The 15,818-nt window shown below is 46.5% G+C and overlaps 1 protein-coding gene across 6 annotated transcripts in view; it reads left to right on the top strand.

Annotated features, from left to right (window-relative positions):
- Positions 1-15,818, top strand: part of DPY19L4 (dpy-19 like 4) — a 196,354-nt gene that overhangs the window by 118,818 nt on the left and 61,718 nt on the right. For all 6 annotated transcript variants that reach the window (XM_089776202.1, XM_075920362.2, XM_014579001.4 and 3 more), the window contains 2 exons: positions 4,056-4,163; positions 10,935-11,059. In XM_089776202.1, the coding sequence (XP_089632328.1) occupies positions 4,109-4,163; positions 10,935-11,059 (180 nt within the window). In that variant the 5' untranslated portion in view covers positions 4,056-4,108. The remainder of the gene's footprint in view (positions 1-4,055; positions 4,164-10,934; positions 11,060-15,818) is intronic.

The following is a 15,818-nucleotide window of genomic DNA, read 5'->3' as shown; positions in this document are numbered from 1 at the left end:
AATAGTTGAATTCGTATAAAAGTTCTGTAAATGGGAGATTTCTGTAGGTGCCAGTATTGACTTTATAAGCCTTCTTGTCCCCCCCCCCCCCCCCAAAAAAAAAAGGAACCAGAAAAATAGTGTAAAATCACAAAAGCTGGCAGGGAATGTAAAGGGCTGGACTGTAACTGCATATAATTTTATAATTTTTAGGATAAACCAGAAAGCTTTGATGATTATTATATGCTAGTCATTACAGTTGCATAAAAGTATCAAAAAATACATTGTTTTGGTGGATGGTGCTGAGTATCCAGACGTGAGAGCTATCTTTATTTGTCAAATCTGCACTCTTGGCATTGCACATGTAAACGAATTAAATAATTCTGAGCTATAAATGAACTTAATCCTCTTATTTTATAATCGATTTATAAACAATTAATGCAAAGCCTTCCTGCTGTGTCTGCACAGAAGGTTGAATAGAGAAGGTCTTTAACTAAAAGTTGTAGACAATTGTACTGGGAACCTTGGGACACTATGAAGTGGTCATTTAAGATGAGAAGCTGCCTGCTGGATGTGGAGGAGCTAGAAGCTGTGTCATAAAATCAACATCCAGAACTTATTTTTAGTTGTCACATTTCTTGGCTTTCATTTCACTTAATTAAAAGGACTTAGAGAAGCATCCGCAACATTCGTTTTCTTGTTTAAGGCATCTGCAAATCAAACAAAAATAACATACTTGTATATTTTGTTTGTTGATTTTGGACTCTCTTGAGCAATTGAAAAAAACAATGTCCAGATAACTTTAACTAATCTGTATTTATATCAGAATTGGAGGTTTTAAGTTTTCCTTTTGTGATTTTCTGTAAATACTGATAAATTTAGATTTTACTACAAGCATCTGTTGTCATTGCCTACATATGTATTTTTGGCACTAGTTGTGGTAGTACCCTACTGTTAGTGTTTTTGTAATAGGTAGTATTACAGAGTAAGGTATCTAAGATTTCCTTTTAAAATATCAACACTTATTGGTCATGCGAACATGTAGATTTTACCTTTTTATATTGTATAAGCATAAATCATGTGGTTTTTTAACATGTTTTTTTAAATGCCTTTGATGCAAGGTGGGAACTAACTATGTTTATATTTATTATTTCGATTTTAGATCATCAAATCTGAATGCTCCAAATTCTTTTTTATCAATCATATTCCTAAACCTCCTCCCATTGAAGTAAATGGAAAATTTTCATTTAGTTAAAAAAAAAATTAGATTGTGTTTGATTAGGGATAATTTATATATTATGCTAAAAATATAATTTAAAACATGTTTTGTAATAGACCAGTCACCGGTTTGAACTGTTTACTTGTACTGTTATATCCTTTTCCTGTTTTTCTAGGTCTAATAACTGGAAGTTGAAGCTAGACAAACTTAAACTGTAAAGAAGTGCAAATTTTTACACTGAAAGTAATTGGAAAGGTTTGCAAAAAAAATGTGACGATTGGATGACTTTTTAGAAGAGATGATCTAACTGAACCCCCAAATTACTGCATATAATTCTGTGGTCTGTGTTATACAGTAGGTCAGACTAGATGCATCAGAATAGTCCCTTGAGGTCTTTATATGCATCAATTGGCCTGTTTGCCCTTTGGATTGTAAAATCTACAGGATAAGACTTGGGCTTACTTTTTTTTTTGGAAAACATTGATTCTACAAAAATGAGAGCAGAACCAGGCTTATAATCTTACTATGTGCCGCCTTTACACACCTGGCTTTTTTACTACACGTTGGACCGTCGGCTGACACTGGTCCAGCACCCTCAGGACCTGGCTGGTCCTGAATGAGGGAGTTTGCTAGACAAGGGGAAGTCAGTGCTGGCCTCTGGTCCCTACTCTGGCTGGGCCACAGACCTGGCTGGGCTCCCAGCTCCCCAGCTGACCGGTCAAATTCCGCTGCTGCCAGCCCTACTGTCGCCACTCCAGCAGGGCTGCCAACTCTGCTGGGCCCTCTGCCCTGCCCACTGGTCCTGTTGTTGCTGCTTCCGGCAGGCCACCTTCTTGCTGTCGGCACTTTCTGGTCCAGGAACACCACCACAGACGTTGCTGGATCAGAATAACTATATAAAAGTAGTAGTAACAGGCACTTCTTTTAAAAAAGCAACATGGGCCTGATGCTTATCTAATTTACACTAATGTAAATCAGAAGTCTGTGAAGTTACACCAGTGGGAGAACAGAAACATGTTGGTATCCATTAGGGATGTGAAGGACTAGTCGACTATCCAATAAGCAAATGCTTATCAGATAGTCCATATGCTAGTCAACTGGTTACCCCCTCCTCCCCCTTATTGCTTCTATCAGAAAGAAGCAGCAAAGGGAGGTGGGGGAGAGAGGGGATACAGGCAGTCCCCGAGTTACGCGGATCCGACTTATGTCGGATCCCCAGTTACGAACGGGGCCCTTCCTCTCCCTGGTCTCCAGCAGACCAGGGAGAGGAAGCAAAGCGGCGGAACATGCGGCCAGCTGACAGCCCAGACGCGTCTGGGCTGTCAGCTGGCCGCGTGCTCCGCTCTGCTCCCCCTCCCCCTGGTCTGCAGACCAGGGGGAGGGGGAGCAGAGCAGAGCAAAGCCGCGGAGCCCAAGGGCAGCAGGATAGCCACGGCGCATCTGGGCTGTCCCGCTGCCCGCGTGTTCCGCCACTTTGCTCCCCGTCCCCCTGGTCTGCAGACCAGGAGGATGGGGAGCAAAGCAGAGCAAAGCCACGGAGCCCGAGGGCAGCAGGATAGCCACGGCGCGTCTGGGCTGTCCTGCTGCCCCTGTGCTCCGCGGCTTTGCTCCGGACGCCTGTGGTACAGCAGCTGGGGCGCTGCCGGTTGGTCCCGTAGCGCCGCTCTGGGCGCCACGGGACCAACCCAGCAGCACCCCAGCTGCTCTGCCCCAGGTGTCCCCAAGTCAGCAGCTGCTGAAAATGACCAGTGGCTGACTACAGGAAGTCCCTGCCCCGGGCTTCCTGGAATCAGCCGCTGATCAGTTTCAGCAGCAGCTGACTTGGAGATGCCTGGGGTTCTTAAGTTGAATCTGTATGCAAGTCAGAACTGGCGTCCAGATTCAGCTACTGTTGAAACTGATCAGTTTCAGCAGCGGCTGAATCTGGACGCCAGTTCCGACTTACATACAGATTCAACTTAAGAACAAACCTACAGTCCCTATCTTGTACGTAACCCGGGGACTGCCTGTACTTCAAAGTAGCAGCGCAGCTTGAAGCCTGGGGCCAGAACCTGGGCTCCATGTGGCAATGCTGCTTTGAAATGCCGCGTGCAGTGTGGCAGTTGGGGTGTCCCCAGGGCCAGACTAATTCCAAGAGACAATGCTGTGTGGAGCCTGGGATCGGCTGGAGACCCCAGCTGATTCCGGGCTCCAGGCAGCACTTTTGCCTTTGAATTGTAGCAACAGCCCTATGGCTGTTGCTACTCTTCAAAGGCAGAATCACCCTATCGACTAATCGAATAGTCGATGCAAACTGCTACTCTTCAATTAGTCAATATTTAACATCCTTAGAATCCATTAATGTGAACACGCTGCATTCTTCATTATATGCCAAAGTCACTATGAAATAAAATTTAAACTTTCAGTGACAATTCTAGTGACATCACAGTTCCCAAAGCAATCTTTAATGACTTCTTGAAATGATCTCATGATGTAATAAATATTAATATATTTATTACATCATGAGATCATTTCAAGAAGTTTTATGTTAGTTGTTTTATGTTTTATGTTAGTTGTATATTCAGTATAAAAGTAGAAAATTGATTATAACACTTTTTTTTTTAATGGGACCTTTTGTTAAATATACCTGGTGTGAGGTTGTGTCAATAACAATAACTTTATATATTATCTTCAGAGGGGTAGCCGCATTAGTCTGTAACAGGAAAAAGTGAAAAAACAACAAATGTTTTGTTAGTCTGTAAGTTAAGGTGCTACTAGATTTTTTTTTTTTTTTTTTAGTTTAGTTTAATATATGATGCTGTGTCGATTTCTTAAAACATATAATATATATTGCAATAACTTCTGGGATTGTCTTAAGGGGCAGCAGACTTGCGACAAAGAAAGAAGCAAAATTGCACAGAAACTGACAAAATGGCTCCAGATGAGAGAAACAAAGAAAACTCAAACCTGGGAAGATCCCCAAAATGTAAGCTGCAGCATATTCTGTTAATTTCTCATTTTTAGTGTTCTAAAACTGTGTAAACTGTATGGAATTATGTTTTTAGTACAGTAAATATAATTACAATTATTGAATAACAAGCAGATATGTCCGGTGTTGCTCAGGTCTTTAAAGTAATGTTTTTGTGGTTTTTTTGCAAAATAAAAAGGAAAATGTGCATGCTTTATTTAAATGATTTAATTTTTCAAAAAAATTGAGGAAAAAAGTGTGCCTGAATAAAAGAAGAAAAATAATTCAAATGTTAGATAGGTCTTGTTGGTAGCCAATATTTCCAGTTTTTCTGTCTTTTGCTAGAATAAAAAGGGGGCGGGGTTGCAGGAGTGAGAGCAGGGGGCTAAGAGGGTTGGAGGCAGTGTTCTCTTTTAACTGCACAGCAGCACAGCTTCACAGGTGATTAATCACCCCCCCCCCCCACCCCACTCCCAGTCAGCTCCATGCATGGAGCCCTGAGCCTCTAACTCAGCGATTCCCAGCCTTTTCCAGATGGGGACCGATTTTGACAATCCAGGAAGATTTGAGCTTCAGGGGGTAGGCAAGTTAGTCTGTAACAGAAAAAAACAACAAATGGTCTGGAGGCTGAGGGAAGGAAGTCGGGAGTGCCAGAGTTATGTCAAGGAGTGGAGGGCTCAGTTAATGGAGTGTGGGGTAGGGCGCTGGGGGGCTTGGGGGAGCTCAGGGCTGAAGTGGAGGGGGGCTAGAGTGAGGGCAGGGGGTAGAGGGTTTAGGCTTTGGTGTTTGAGGGGAACTCAGGGCAAGGGGAGGCAAGTGGCGGGGCTCGGGAAAGGGGGTAGAGTGCAGGAGTGAGGGCGGGGAGGCAGAGGGTGGCACTGCTGCAGCAGCAGCTCCTTCCAGAGGACTGGTGCTGCGTTTCCCAGCTGGCAGCTCCTCCTGGGGCCAAAACTGCATGGGCCAGCTCTGGCCTCCAGTTTCTCAGGGAGAGCCTGGGGCTCCATGGGCCATTTCCGACCTCTAGTACTGCCACCAGCCTGTTGGGGGGTGGGACTCCAGGGACTAGCACGGCATCCAGCTGCACCCGCTTCTTGGCCCTGCAGCAGTTTGGTGGCGGAGGAGGGGGGTGGCAGAGCTCTGGAGGCAGGCCCTGGCAAGTAGTTGCCACCCACCCCAGCCTGCAGCTGGTCTGGGGGGGAGCAAGGTCCTGGAGACTGGCCCTGGCCTCCAGCAGGATCCAGTTTGAAGCCTGTCTGTGAGTGGGGGAGGGTCCAGAGGCCAGCCTCAGCCTCCAGCTAGCTGCCCCCGCCTGCAGCCTGTCCTGGCCAGGCCACGATTCCCAGACCTGGCCTTTCCTTGGGAGATGGACCTCTACTTTGTGAGGGTGTCAGACCTGGTTTCTGGCCTTCCCTGAGTGGGGGGAGCTGGTGGGAGCTCCTTCCCTGCTTGTCTGGCCTTCTTTGGAGGAGAGGGGCCACTAAACTGGTGCAGTGGCTGGCCAAGTAGACCTCATCCCCAGCTGGCCACTCTCCTGCTGGTGCAGCTATTCCCAGTGATTACTCTACATTATAGCATCCCTTCTCTCGGCCCCCTTTCTTTCCGTACACCGGAAGACATTCCCATTCGAGGCACTTCCCGTTTTCCTGGCACAGCCAAATCCTTGCCTTGCTTTAAGTTAAGGTAACAGGAAGCTGCATATCAGATTTGGTGTTCCTATCTCTTACCGTTTAGGAGGAGTTTGTGAACAAATGGATTTTGCAGACAGATGTAGAAACTCTCTAAAATATATACAGTAAAACTCCGGTGGTCCGGCATCCAGTGGTCCGGTACGCCTGATGGTCCGGCACCAACTGCAACCCGGAAGTGCTCCAGCAGCTGCTTCAAGTTGTTAGAGTAATTGATTAACTGCGGCTGGATCCACAGCCGACACGCACTTAATGTAACTTTCCTCTCTACTGCCGGGGGGGGGGGGGGTAGGGGAAGGTAGGGGTCGGTGGGAGAGGGGGAGGGGTAGAAGGAGGGGGCGAGGGTGTGCCAAAGCAGCCGCATTCAGGACGTTCTGGTCAGTTACAGTCACTCCGGCTGGATCCACAGCCGACACGCAGTTAATGTACTTTAACTCACCCCTCTTCCTCCCCTCCCCCTCTCCCACCGACCCCTACCTTCCCCTGCCTCTCCCCCCACCCCCCCGGCAGTAGAGAGGCACACCCCGCCCCCTGCCCCGCTTTCCCTCCGACGAGACCCGCCCCTGCCAGAGTACCTCCTGATAGTCCGGCATTTCTGATAATCCAGCACCACCTGGGTCCCAAGGGTGCCGGATTATCGGAAGTCTACTGTACATTATTTTGAGGAAGATTCTTTGGTTTACTAGCTTTGTTGGCTACAAGGGCACACTGTTGATTCATATCCAGCTTCTCAACTACTGTAATCCCCAGGTCCTTTTCTGCAGAACTGCTACTTAGCCATTCAGTCCCCAGCCTGTAACAATGCTTGGGATTCTTCCATCCCAAGTGCGAGACTCTGCACTTGTCCTTGTTGAACCTCATCAGATTTCTTGTGGCCCAATCGTCTAATCTGTCCAGGTCACTCTGTACCTTATCCCTGCCCTCAAGCGTATCTACTTCTCCCCCTAGCTTAGTGTCATCTGTGATCTTTCTGAGGATGCAACTCATCCCCTCATCCAGGTCATTAATAAAGATGTTGAACAAAACTGGCCCTATAACCGATCCTTGGGGCACTCTGCTTGAAACCGACCACCAACCAGACAGAGCTGCTGTTCACTACCCATTGGACCGGACAATCTAGCCAGCTTTCTATCGACCGTACAGTCCATTTACCCAATCCATATTCTCTTATCTTGCTGGCAAGAATATTGTGGGAGACAGTATCAAAAGCTTTGCTAAAGTCAAGGTATATCACATCCACCGACTTTCCCATATCCACAGAGCCAGTTATCTCATCGTAGAAGCTAATCAGATTAGTCAGGCATGACTTGCCCTTGATGAATCCATGTTAACTATTCCTGATCACTTTCCCCTCTTCCAAGTGCTTCAAAATGGATTCCTTGAAGATCCCTTCCATGATTTTTCTGGGAACTAAGGTAAGGCTGACTGGTCTGTAGTTCCCTACATTGTCTTTTTTTTTTTTTTTTTTTTTTTAAAAGATGAGCACTATATTTGCCTTTTTCCAATCATCTGGGATCTCTCCTGATCTCCATGAGTTTTCAAAGATAATGGCCAAAGGCTCCTTAATGACATTTGCCAATTCCCTCAGTACTCTCAGATGCATTAAATCCGGGCCCATGGATTTGTGGATGTTTAGCTTTTCTAAATAGTTCTTAACTTGTTCTTTCCCCACCAAGGGCTGTCCACCTCCTTTCCATACTGCGTTGCCTAGTGCATTTGTCTGGGAGCTGACCTTGTCCATGAAGACAGAGGCAAAGAAAGCATTGAGTACTTCAGCTTTTCCCACATCATGTGTCACTTGGTTACCTCTCTCATCCAGTAAGGGCCCCACACCCTCTCTGATGATCCTCTTATTGCTAACATGCCTGTAGAAATCTTGTTATTCCCCTGCTAGCTGCAATTCCAATTGCGCTTTCGCCTTCCTGATAACTCCCTTCCATTCTCGAGCAATATATTTATACTCCTCCCTAGTCATCTGCCCAAGTTTTCACTTCTTTAAGCTTCCTTTTTGTGTTTAAGCTCACCAAGGATGTCCCCGGTAAGCCAATTTGGTCGCCTACCACATTTGCTTTTCTTGCTGCACATCGGGATGGTTTCTTCCTGTGCCTTTAGTAAGTCTTCTTTAAAATACTGCCAGCTCTCCCCTTCATGTAAGCATCCCAGGGAATCCTGCCCATCAGTTCTCTGAGGGTGTCAAAGTCTTGTTTTTCTGAATTCCAGGGTGTATATTTTGCTACTCTCCTTTCTTCCTTTGGTCAGGATCCTGAAATCTACCATCTCATGATCACTGCTTCCCAGGTTGTTACCCACCTCTACTTCCCCTATTAGTTCCTCCCTGTTTGTGAGCAGCAGGTCAAGCTGAGCATGGCCCCTGGTCGGTTCCTTCAGCACTTGTATCAAGAAGTTATCCGCAACATTCTCAAAAAAACTTCCTGGATTGTCTGTGTACTTCTGTATTGGTCTCCCAACAGATGTCAAGGTGACTAAAGTCGCCCATGAGAACCAGGGCCTGCGATCTGGAAGCTTCTCTCAGTTGTCCAAAGAAAGCCCTCGTCTACCTCATCTACCTGATCCAGTGGGTCTATAGCAGACACCAACTACATCACCCTTGTTGCTTCCATCTCTAAACTTAACCCATAGACTCTCAACAATCTTTTATCCCTCTAAAAGGAGAAAAGGGGAGGGAGGGATAGCTCAGTGGTTTGAGCATTGGCCTGCTAAACCCAGAGTTGTGAGTTCAATCCTTGCGGAGGCCATTTAGGGATTTGGGACAAAAATTTGTCAGGGATGGTACTTGGTCCTGCTGTGAAGGCAGGGGACTGGACTTGATGACCTTTCAAGGTCCCTTCCAGTTCTAGGAGATAGGCAATCTCCATTAATTTAATTTAAATACTGGAGCTCCGAGCAATCATACTGCTCTCTTACATACAATGCTACTCCTCGTCCTTTTTTCCCCCCACCTGTTCTTCCTGAACAGTTTATACCCTTCCATGACAGTGCTTCAGTCACACGAGTCATCCCACCAAGTCTCTGTTATTCCAATCAAATCATAGTTCTTCAACTGGGCCAGGGCTTCTAATTCTTCCTGTCGTTTCCCAGGCTTCTCGCGTTTTTGTACAAACACCTTTATGTAACCATTTGATCTCCCTACTTTCTCTATCCGAATCAGGGGTCCTCCTTGTGATTCTTCCCAGTGTCTGACTTCCTCACTTACCTCAGGGCTTTTGTCACTGTCCCCCAACGAACCTTGTTTTAAGCCCTCACTAGGTTTGCAAGCCTACCTGCAAAGATGCTCTTTCCTCTCTTGGTTAGGTGGATCCCATCTCTTCCTAACAATCCTTGTGCTCGGAACAGAGTCCGATGGTCAAAGAAACCAAAGCCCTCTCTCTGACACCACCTGCACAACCATGCATTTATTTCCTCAATTCGACGATCCTTACCTGGACCTTTTCCTTCAACCGAAAGGATGGATGAGAACACCACTTGTGCTTCAGATTCCTTGATCCTTCGTCCCAGCTCTACATAATCTGCTGTGACCCGCTCAAGGTCGTTCTTGGCCGTATCGTTATTTTCTACATGGAGAAGCAGGAAGGGGCAGCGATCCGAAGGTTTAATCACTTTTGGAAGACTCTCAGTCACATCATGAATGTGAGCTCCTGGTAAGCAGCACACTTCTCGAGATAGCAGGTCTGGATGGCAGATGGATGACTCAGTCCCTCTTAGAAGGGAGTCCCAGTCCACCACCACCCGTCGTTGTCTTTTGGGGGAGGTGGTTGTGGAACCCCCATCCCTAGGATTACTCATCCCATGCCTTCCAGTACATGGTGCTCCCTTCTGATTTCTTCCCTGAGAGGTCCCTGCCAAAGCATTCTCCACCGCAGTGCCTGTGGAGAGAGCCTGATGGTGGCTTACTTACCTCTACAGGAATGGGGGATACCTGAGTTGGCTGCCTTCTCCTTCTCGAGGTTACATGCTGCCAATTTTCTTCTTTGTCCTTTACTGCTCTGACGGGCTCTTCAGCCTGCTGTGCCTGCAGGATTAAAGGTTGCCTTCTGTCGAAGAAGTCTTCATCCTCTCTGATAAAACTTAGGGTCGATGCTTGGGCCTCAAGTCTTTTAATTTTTTCTTCCAAAATGGTGACCAGCTTGCACTTAGTACAGATGAAATCCTTTCTTTCTTCTGGGAGGAAAACAAACATGGCACATGATGTGCAGGTAACGACAGCAGATCTATCACCATCCATACCTGCCTTCCTTCTGAGAGATTCCTCAGTTATTAAATGCCTCTTTGAAGGGCAGGAGTATAGTGAAAAGATTGTAAAGACTGGGGAGTGTATCTTGCCCCCTTTCCAAACTCCCTGTTAACAGCCCCTCTTTGCAAGCTCCCTGGCGGCTGACTCACACCTTTATAAGGCCCTGGACTGCCTGATAGACCCTTCCACTGATTAAGGCTCAACAAATGAGCAGAGGCTTCTAGATTTCAAACCTTGATTAGAAGCTCACAGCTTCCACCTGCCGGCCACAGCACACTCTCCATGGGGGTGGGAGGAGGGAAAGGAGAAGAGAGAAAACCAAACAGCGAAACACAAGCTAAACACATAGCAAGAAAACCACAAACACACACTACAGACAGCCACTTCCCTCAAGGGTCTTGTATTAGCTTCTTCCTTTATCTGGAGAACTCCTTCTCCAAACTCCCTGTTAACAGCCTCTGTTGCCTGTATTAATCTGTTACAGTGGATGTAATAAAATCCGAAGTTCAGTCTGTTTTTTCTCTAGGATGTTTTTCGTTCGCTAGATTGTTTCGGAAATTATGATTGCTAATATGAGGCATAAATTTTCAGCATGATGGATAGGTATTTATCAATAAAATTCCTTTTCAGCATTAGTGAGGACTGAGGGATAAAATCCCCATTTTAAGGAATGCAACTCTGTTATATAGTTTCTTCATGTGTCTGTAATGAAATATTAGGTTAATTTTAAGGGCCTTAACTTTCTGAATTGTAAGTAAATTAGTTATAGTGAACTGATTTAAAAAAAAGTTGTCATATTAACAAGTGCTGTATTTCTCTGGCATATTTGAGCTTTTTATTCTTCTTTCATAGATGTCTTATTTCAACGTTTTGCAAAGCTTTTCTTTGGCTGTGTCGCAGCTGTCACTAGTGGGATGATGTATGCAGTATATCTCTCAACATACCATGAACGGAAATTCTGGTTTTCCAGCAGGCAGGTAAAAAAGAGTAGTTCTCAAGTCATGTGTTGTGTTGTGTTTTTTAATCCTCTCCATTAATGAGAATGTCAGATTGAAACTCCTTGTTCCTACTTTCAAATCCCTAAATCATGCATCCTTTGTTTACATTTGTGACGAGGTCATTTGTTTGTATCCTTTGTGTCAGTAATGCCAATCTTAGTTTCCTTTGGCTCCTCTAACATAGGTCTTCATGCCATTTTCTGTCCTGGTCTTTATGGTTTGAACCGCCTTCTAAAGTCGCTTGGAGAAGCCACCCTCAGCTCATTCATATCATTCCTGAAACTGACTTCTTGCTGCAGTGCCCTACATAATGTTTTATCTACTATGAAAAAATTCTAAAATTGAGCCACCCACATGTACATATGCCATAAAGAGTAACTGAATAATGGTGGATGTAATGTATGTTTGCCCTTTCCTCATCCCATTTTGGTGGCTGTTATATCCTCACTCATTTAAAATTAATCATTTAGATTGCAAACTTTCTGAGAAGAGACCTGTTTTATCTGCTTCTGGACATGAGAAACTTCTTCGGTTCTAATTCCAGAGCTGACCCCAACTCTTTCTTGTGTCTTGAGCATATCACAGAATATTAGGCCTGGAAGGGCCTCGAGAGGTCATCGAGTCCAGTCCCGTGCCCTCATGGCAGGACCAGTCTAGTACTGTCTAGACCAGTGGTCCCCAACCATTTGACGTCGCCGGGCGCCAGGGGGGCATGGCTGTTCACCTGCTGCGCACCAGAAGGCAGGGACACTCGCGTACCAGGGGGCGGGGCTGTGCATATGCCACACCCCCGTGCGCCCAGAGCACGGACGGCCGCTTCGCCGCGTGCCCAAGGACGGTGTCCCTCTCCCCTCCCCCCCCCATAGCCGCACGCCCGGAGCACGGGCGGCCACTTCGCCGCGTGCCCGGGGCCAGCGCTCACCATGTGCCCAAGGCCGGCTCTGGCACAGTCCAAGTGCCACGTGTCCGGGGCCAGGACAGCCCCGAGCACTTGGCGGGCGCACACAAATGCCCCCACGGGCACTGTGTTGGAGACCACTGGTCTAGACCATCCCTGATAGACATTTATCTAACCTACTCTTAAATATCTCCACAGATGGAGATTCCACAACCTCCCTGGGCAATTTATTCCAGTGTTTAACCACCCTGACAGTTAAGAACTTTTTCCTAACATCCAACCTAAACCTCCCTTGCTGTAGTTTAAGCCCATTGCTTCTTTTTTTATCCTCAGAGGCCAAGATGAACAAGTTTTCTCCCTCCTCCTTATGACACCCTTTTTGATCAAAATTTAGAATAGAAATCTCAAAATCCCTTATCAGCACTCAGATCTGTAGGTCATGTCGCAACTTGGTTTGGTGATGTGATGGGAGCCCCTAGGGGCTAAAGCTGACTACCCAGTGAAAACTACTGGATGATAGTGAAACAAATGATTTTTTTATTAAGCAAAAATGATTCTTTTATAAAAACCAAATGACTTTAAAACGAGTTTTTAAGAAGTAATTGCCTAGTGCTTTTACAGGAGGGAAAAACTGAACCAAACTGCACTTAACTGATTATAAACTTTGTGATTATAATTCGATTATATTAAATCACTATTTCTAATTTGCTTAAGGCAGCGCAGCATGCCAGCAAAAAATACAAAAACAAAGTCAATATAATGATAATAAAAACTCCATCCACAGCCAGCCCCGCTATGGTTATTTTAGGGCAGCTGGTAGAGTTAGTCATTAATTTACCTCTACAACTTAACAACTCCTGGGTTTCTATTTCTAACACTTATACTTGGCCTTAATACACCACTACACAACACGAGATTATACAATTTACACAGTGTGGTTAATAGAACTCAGTTACACTTTACAGAATTACACAGTGAACTTAACACAATTCAGCTATTAACTAAACCAGTAACTAATATATTTAAGCAATACTTACAAATCCAGCAACGATAACAGCGTAAAGACACACTGGAACTCAGAGCATGCTCAGAACTTCCGCACCCCTATCTTTGACTCGAAGGGTGAGGAGGCAGCCTCAGAGTGATCAATCCTTCAGCCGGGCAAAAAGACACATGCCCTCAATACACGGAACCTCGCTGAACAAAGGGGTTGAGGGTCTTTTATAACATAACCTGATGTCCAGTACATTATTAGGGTCTGTTCCCTGGCTGGGCCTGATAGGCTGGTAATGAGGTAATGTGCAATATGGCCTTATAGGATTTTTCATGATGCCCGCCTGATGGCCCCGTGGACAGTGCCGGGTGCGGGCATGGTCAGTGTGCATGGCAGTTGTGTCTTATCTCCCTATGCCTACCTCCCTACCTTCAAGGACCGGTCAAGAGAGTCTTATTTATCTCTTGCAGCTCTGCTCTATCTTTTCATGCTCACCTCCCTGTTCTTAGATGCCTACAAGGTTAAATTCCATTCACTGAAAGCTGCATTGTGCATTTACAAGTTATGCTTTCTCAGAGTGTGTCAGTGGCCTACGTTTTCTGTGAGGGACCTTTGTGTGGCAGAATGGGCAATGCGCGCGCGAGGCCGTGGTCAAAAGGACCCGCTCTGAAACAGGTCATAGCTCAGGGGTTGGCAACCTTTTCAAACCAAAGAGCCAAACTACATCAAAAAAAATCAGAACAAGTGGTCAGCAAAGAGCAGTATAAGAATGCCCATTTGAATGACTGAAAATATTCAAATTAATATTATTGATAATTGACATGATGATTAATAGCAAAAATGAAACATCGTACTCACAGACTTTATTTAATAGGACTTGTGCTGCTGGGGGTGCAGAAGTCAGGGTTGGGATGTATGAGGGGCTGAGGGCAGGGGCTGGGGTGTGTGGGAGGATCAGGAGGCAGGGAAGGATGCTGGGGGTGGGAAATAGAGTATGTGGGGGGGAAGGGGTTGGATTACTTTACCTTGCCAGGGCTGGGCTGCTGCACCCAGGCAACAGTGACTGGACAAGGGGCTGGGACGGGATCGCTGCAGCAGGAGGGGGACAGCCACCAGCCCTTCCTGTGGCCAGATGGGGGCTGGACTAAGGATGTTAACTGGGTAATCAAGTAGCCATTACAATATGTATTGGCTACACAATTAGTTGTATAAGGGAAGGCGCTACCCTCACTGTGGCTCTGCAGTCCACGTGTAGTAAGAGCCAGGTGTGCAGGCAGCCCAGCTCCTACTACATTTAAACTGCAGAGACAAAGCGGGGGAAGCTCCAGGACCCAGCGTGAGCTGGGATTGTTCAGTCCGGATCGCGCTGGATCCAATAACCCCTGTCTATGGGGAGTCCCAACTCCCTGCTGGGACCGCCCCTCAGACAGGGGTTGCTGCTGGAGCAGCCTCCCATAGCCCCCACCCCCCACTGCTGCATCAGACAGCAGCACGGGCGATGGGGTGGAAGACGGCACCACGGAGACAGTGCTGGGGGAAACCAGCTTGAGAGCCGACTCCCCCTAGCACCGGCTCCTGCTCCCTCTCCCTCTTAGTGCCTCTAATAGAGGGAGGAGAGAGAATGAGAGTAGTCCATTTGACTACTCTTTTACGTTCCTAGGCCGGACCGCAGGGCCTGCCCCAGGATTGAGGCTGGGGACAGGATGCTGCAGCCAGATGGGGTCTGGGCCCCAGTTGGGGCCTTGTTGGATAGGCTTTATCTTAAATAAAGTAAAAATATTAGGGACCCTTTTTTGGGTTGGGGGCCATTAACCCACAGAAAAAAAAATCAGTCAGTCAGGGTCCACAAAAAAAGAACCAGTCCCCTCCTCCCCCCCAAAAAAACTACCACCACATGCCTAAAAACTCCCAACCTTCACTAATGTGGCCCCCAACCTCACTCCCCTGGTGCCCCATGGTGGGGGGGATGGGCAGGCAGGACAGATTCAAGGCTTAAGATTAACCTTCTGGGGTTCCAGAGTTAGTGGATTCTGTGGGATCCCGAGCTCTAGGGTGGGGCCAAAAATAAGGGAGGGAGCAGGAAAAAGGGAGGGTGTAGAGTCTGGTCAGGAGGGAGGGTGCAGGAGCAGACTGGATGTGTCTGGGGGGGATCTCGTGAAGGGGATGACTAATGGGGATGCATGGGAGGTTGCAGGGTCTGGGCAAGAGGGAAAGGGGGAGCACTTACTTGCTTTTGTGCCCCATGCCAGTCCCAGGCATGGCCTTCTGCTGCTCCCGTTGGCTGGATTCTAGCCAATGGGAGCAATAGGGAAAGCCTCCAGGAAGCTCATGCATACAGTGCTGTTCCCCCAGCCAGGTAAAGGAAAGCAGCAACATGCACATCTGCCTTTCCCCACTCTGTCCCCACAGGAAGACAGCACTGGCACTCCAATCCTGCATTATTCATGTGTTCCTGTTTTCCCATAGGTAAAATGCAGATAATGCTTTTTACAGGCATTTTGCAAATATTAATTAATGAATCCAAAGAGAAGAGCTGTTATACCCCATGTATATATTTTAGTATGTAATCATCCAAACAAGCTGTACTGGTTTCCATCTGATGTTTTTTGTTTTGACAGCATCAGCACACTAACTAGCTTTGTGCTTGTCTTATTAAGAAAACATTCTTTATGACTAAAATAACCTAGAAGTTTTAAAAGGTATGTTGCAGCCATGTGATGAGTTTTATCTGCTTTATAATGGCAAAAGGTGCTGCACTATAGTGTTGATATTTAAGTTGTCCTTGCAAATAATTTTACAGACAGGTGGTAGTGACTTCTATATTTATGTTGCTTAAGGCTTTGTAT

This window comes from Pelodiscus sinensis, chromosome 2 (assembly GCF_052426305.1).
Source record: "Pelodiscus sinensis isolate ZL-2025 chromosome 2, ASM5242630v1, whole genome shotgun sequence".
In the NCBI taxonomy this organism is placed as follows: Eukaryota; Metazoa; Chordata; order Testudines; family Trionychidae; genus Pelodiscus; species Pelodiscus sinensis.
The sequence above is the reverse complement of the archived record's forward strand: the minus strand, read 5'-3'. Positions and strand labels throughout refer to the sequence as shown.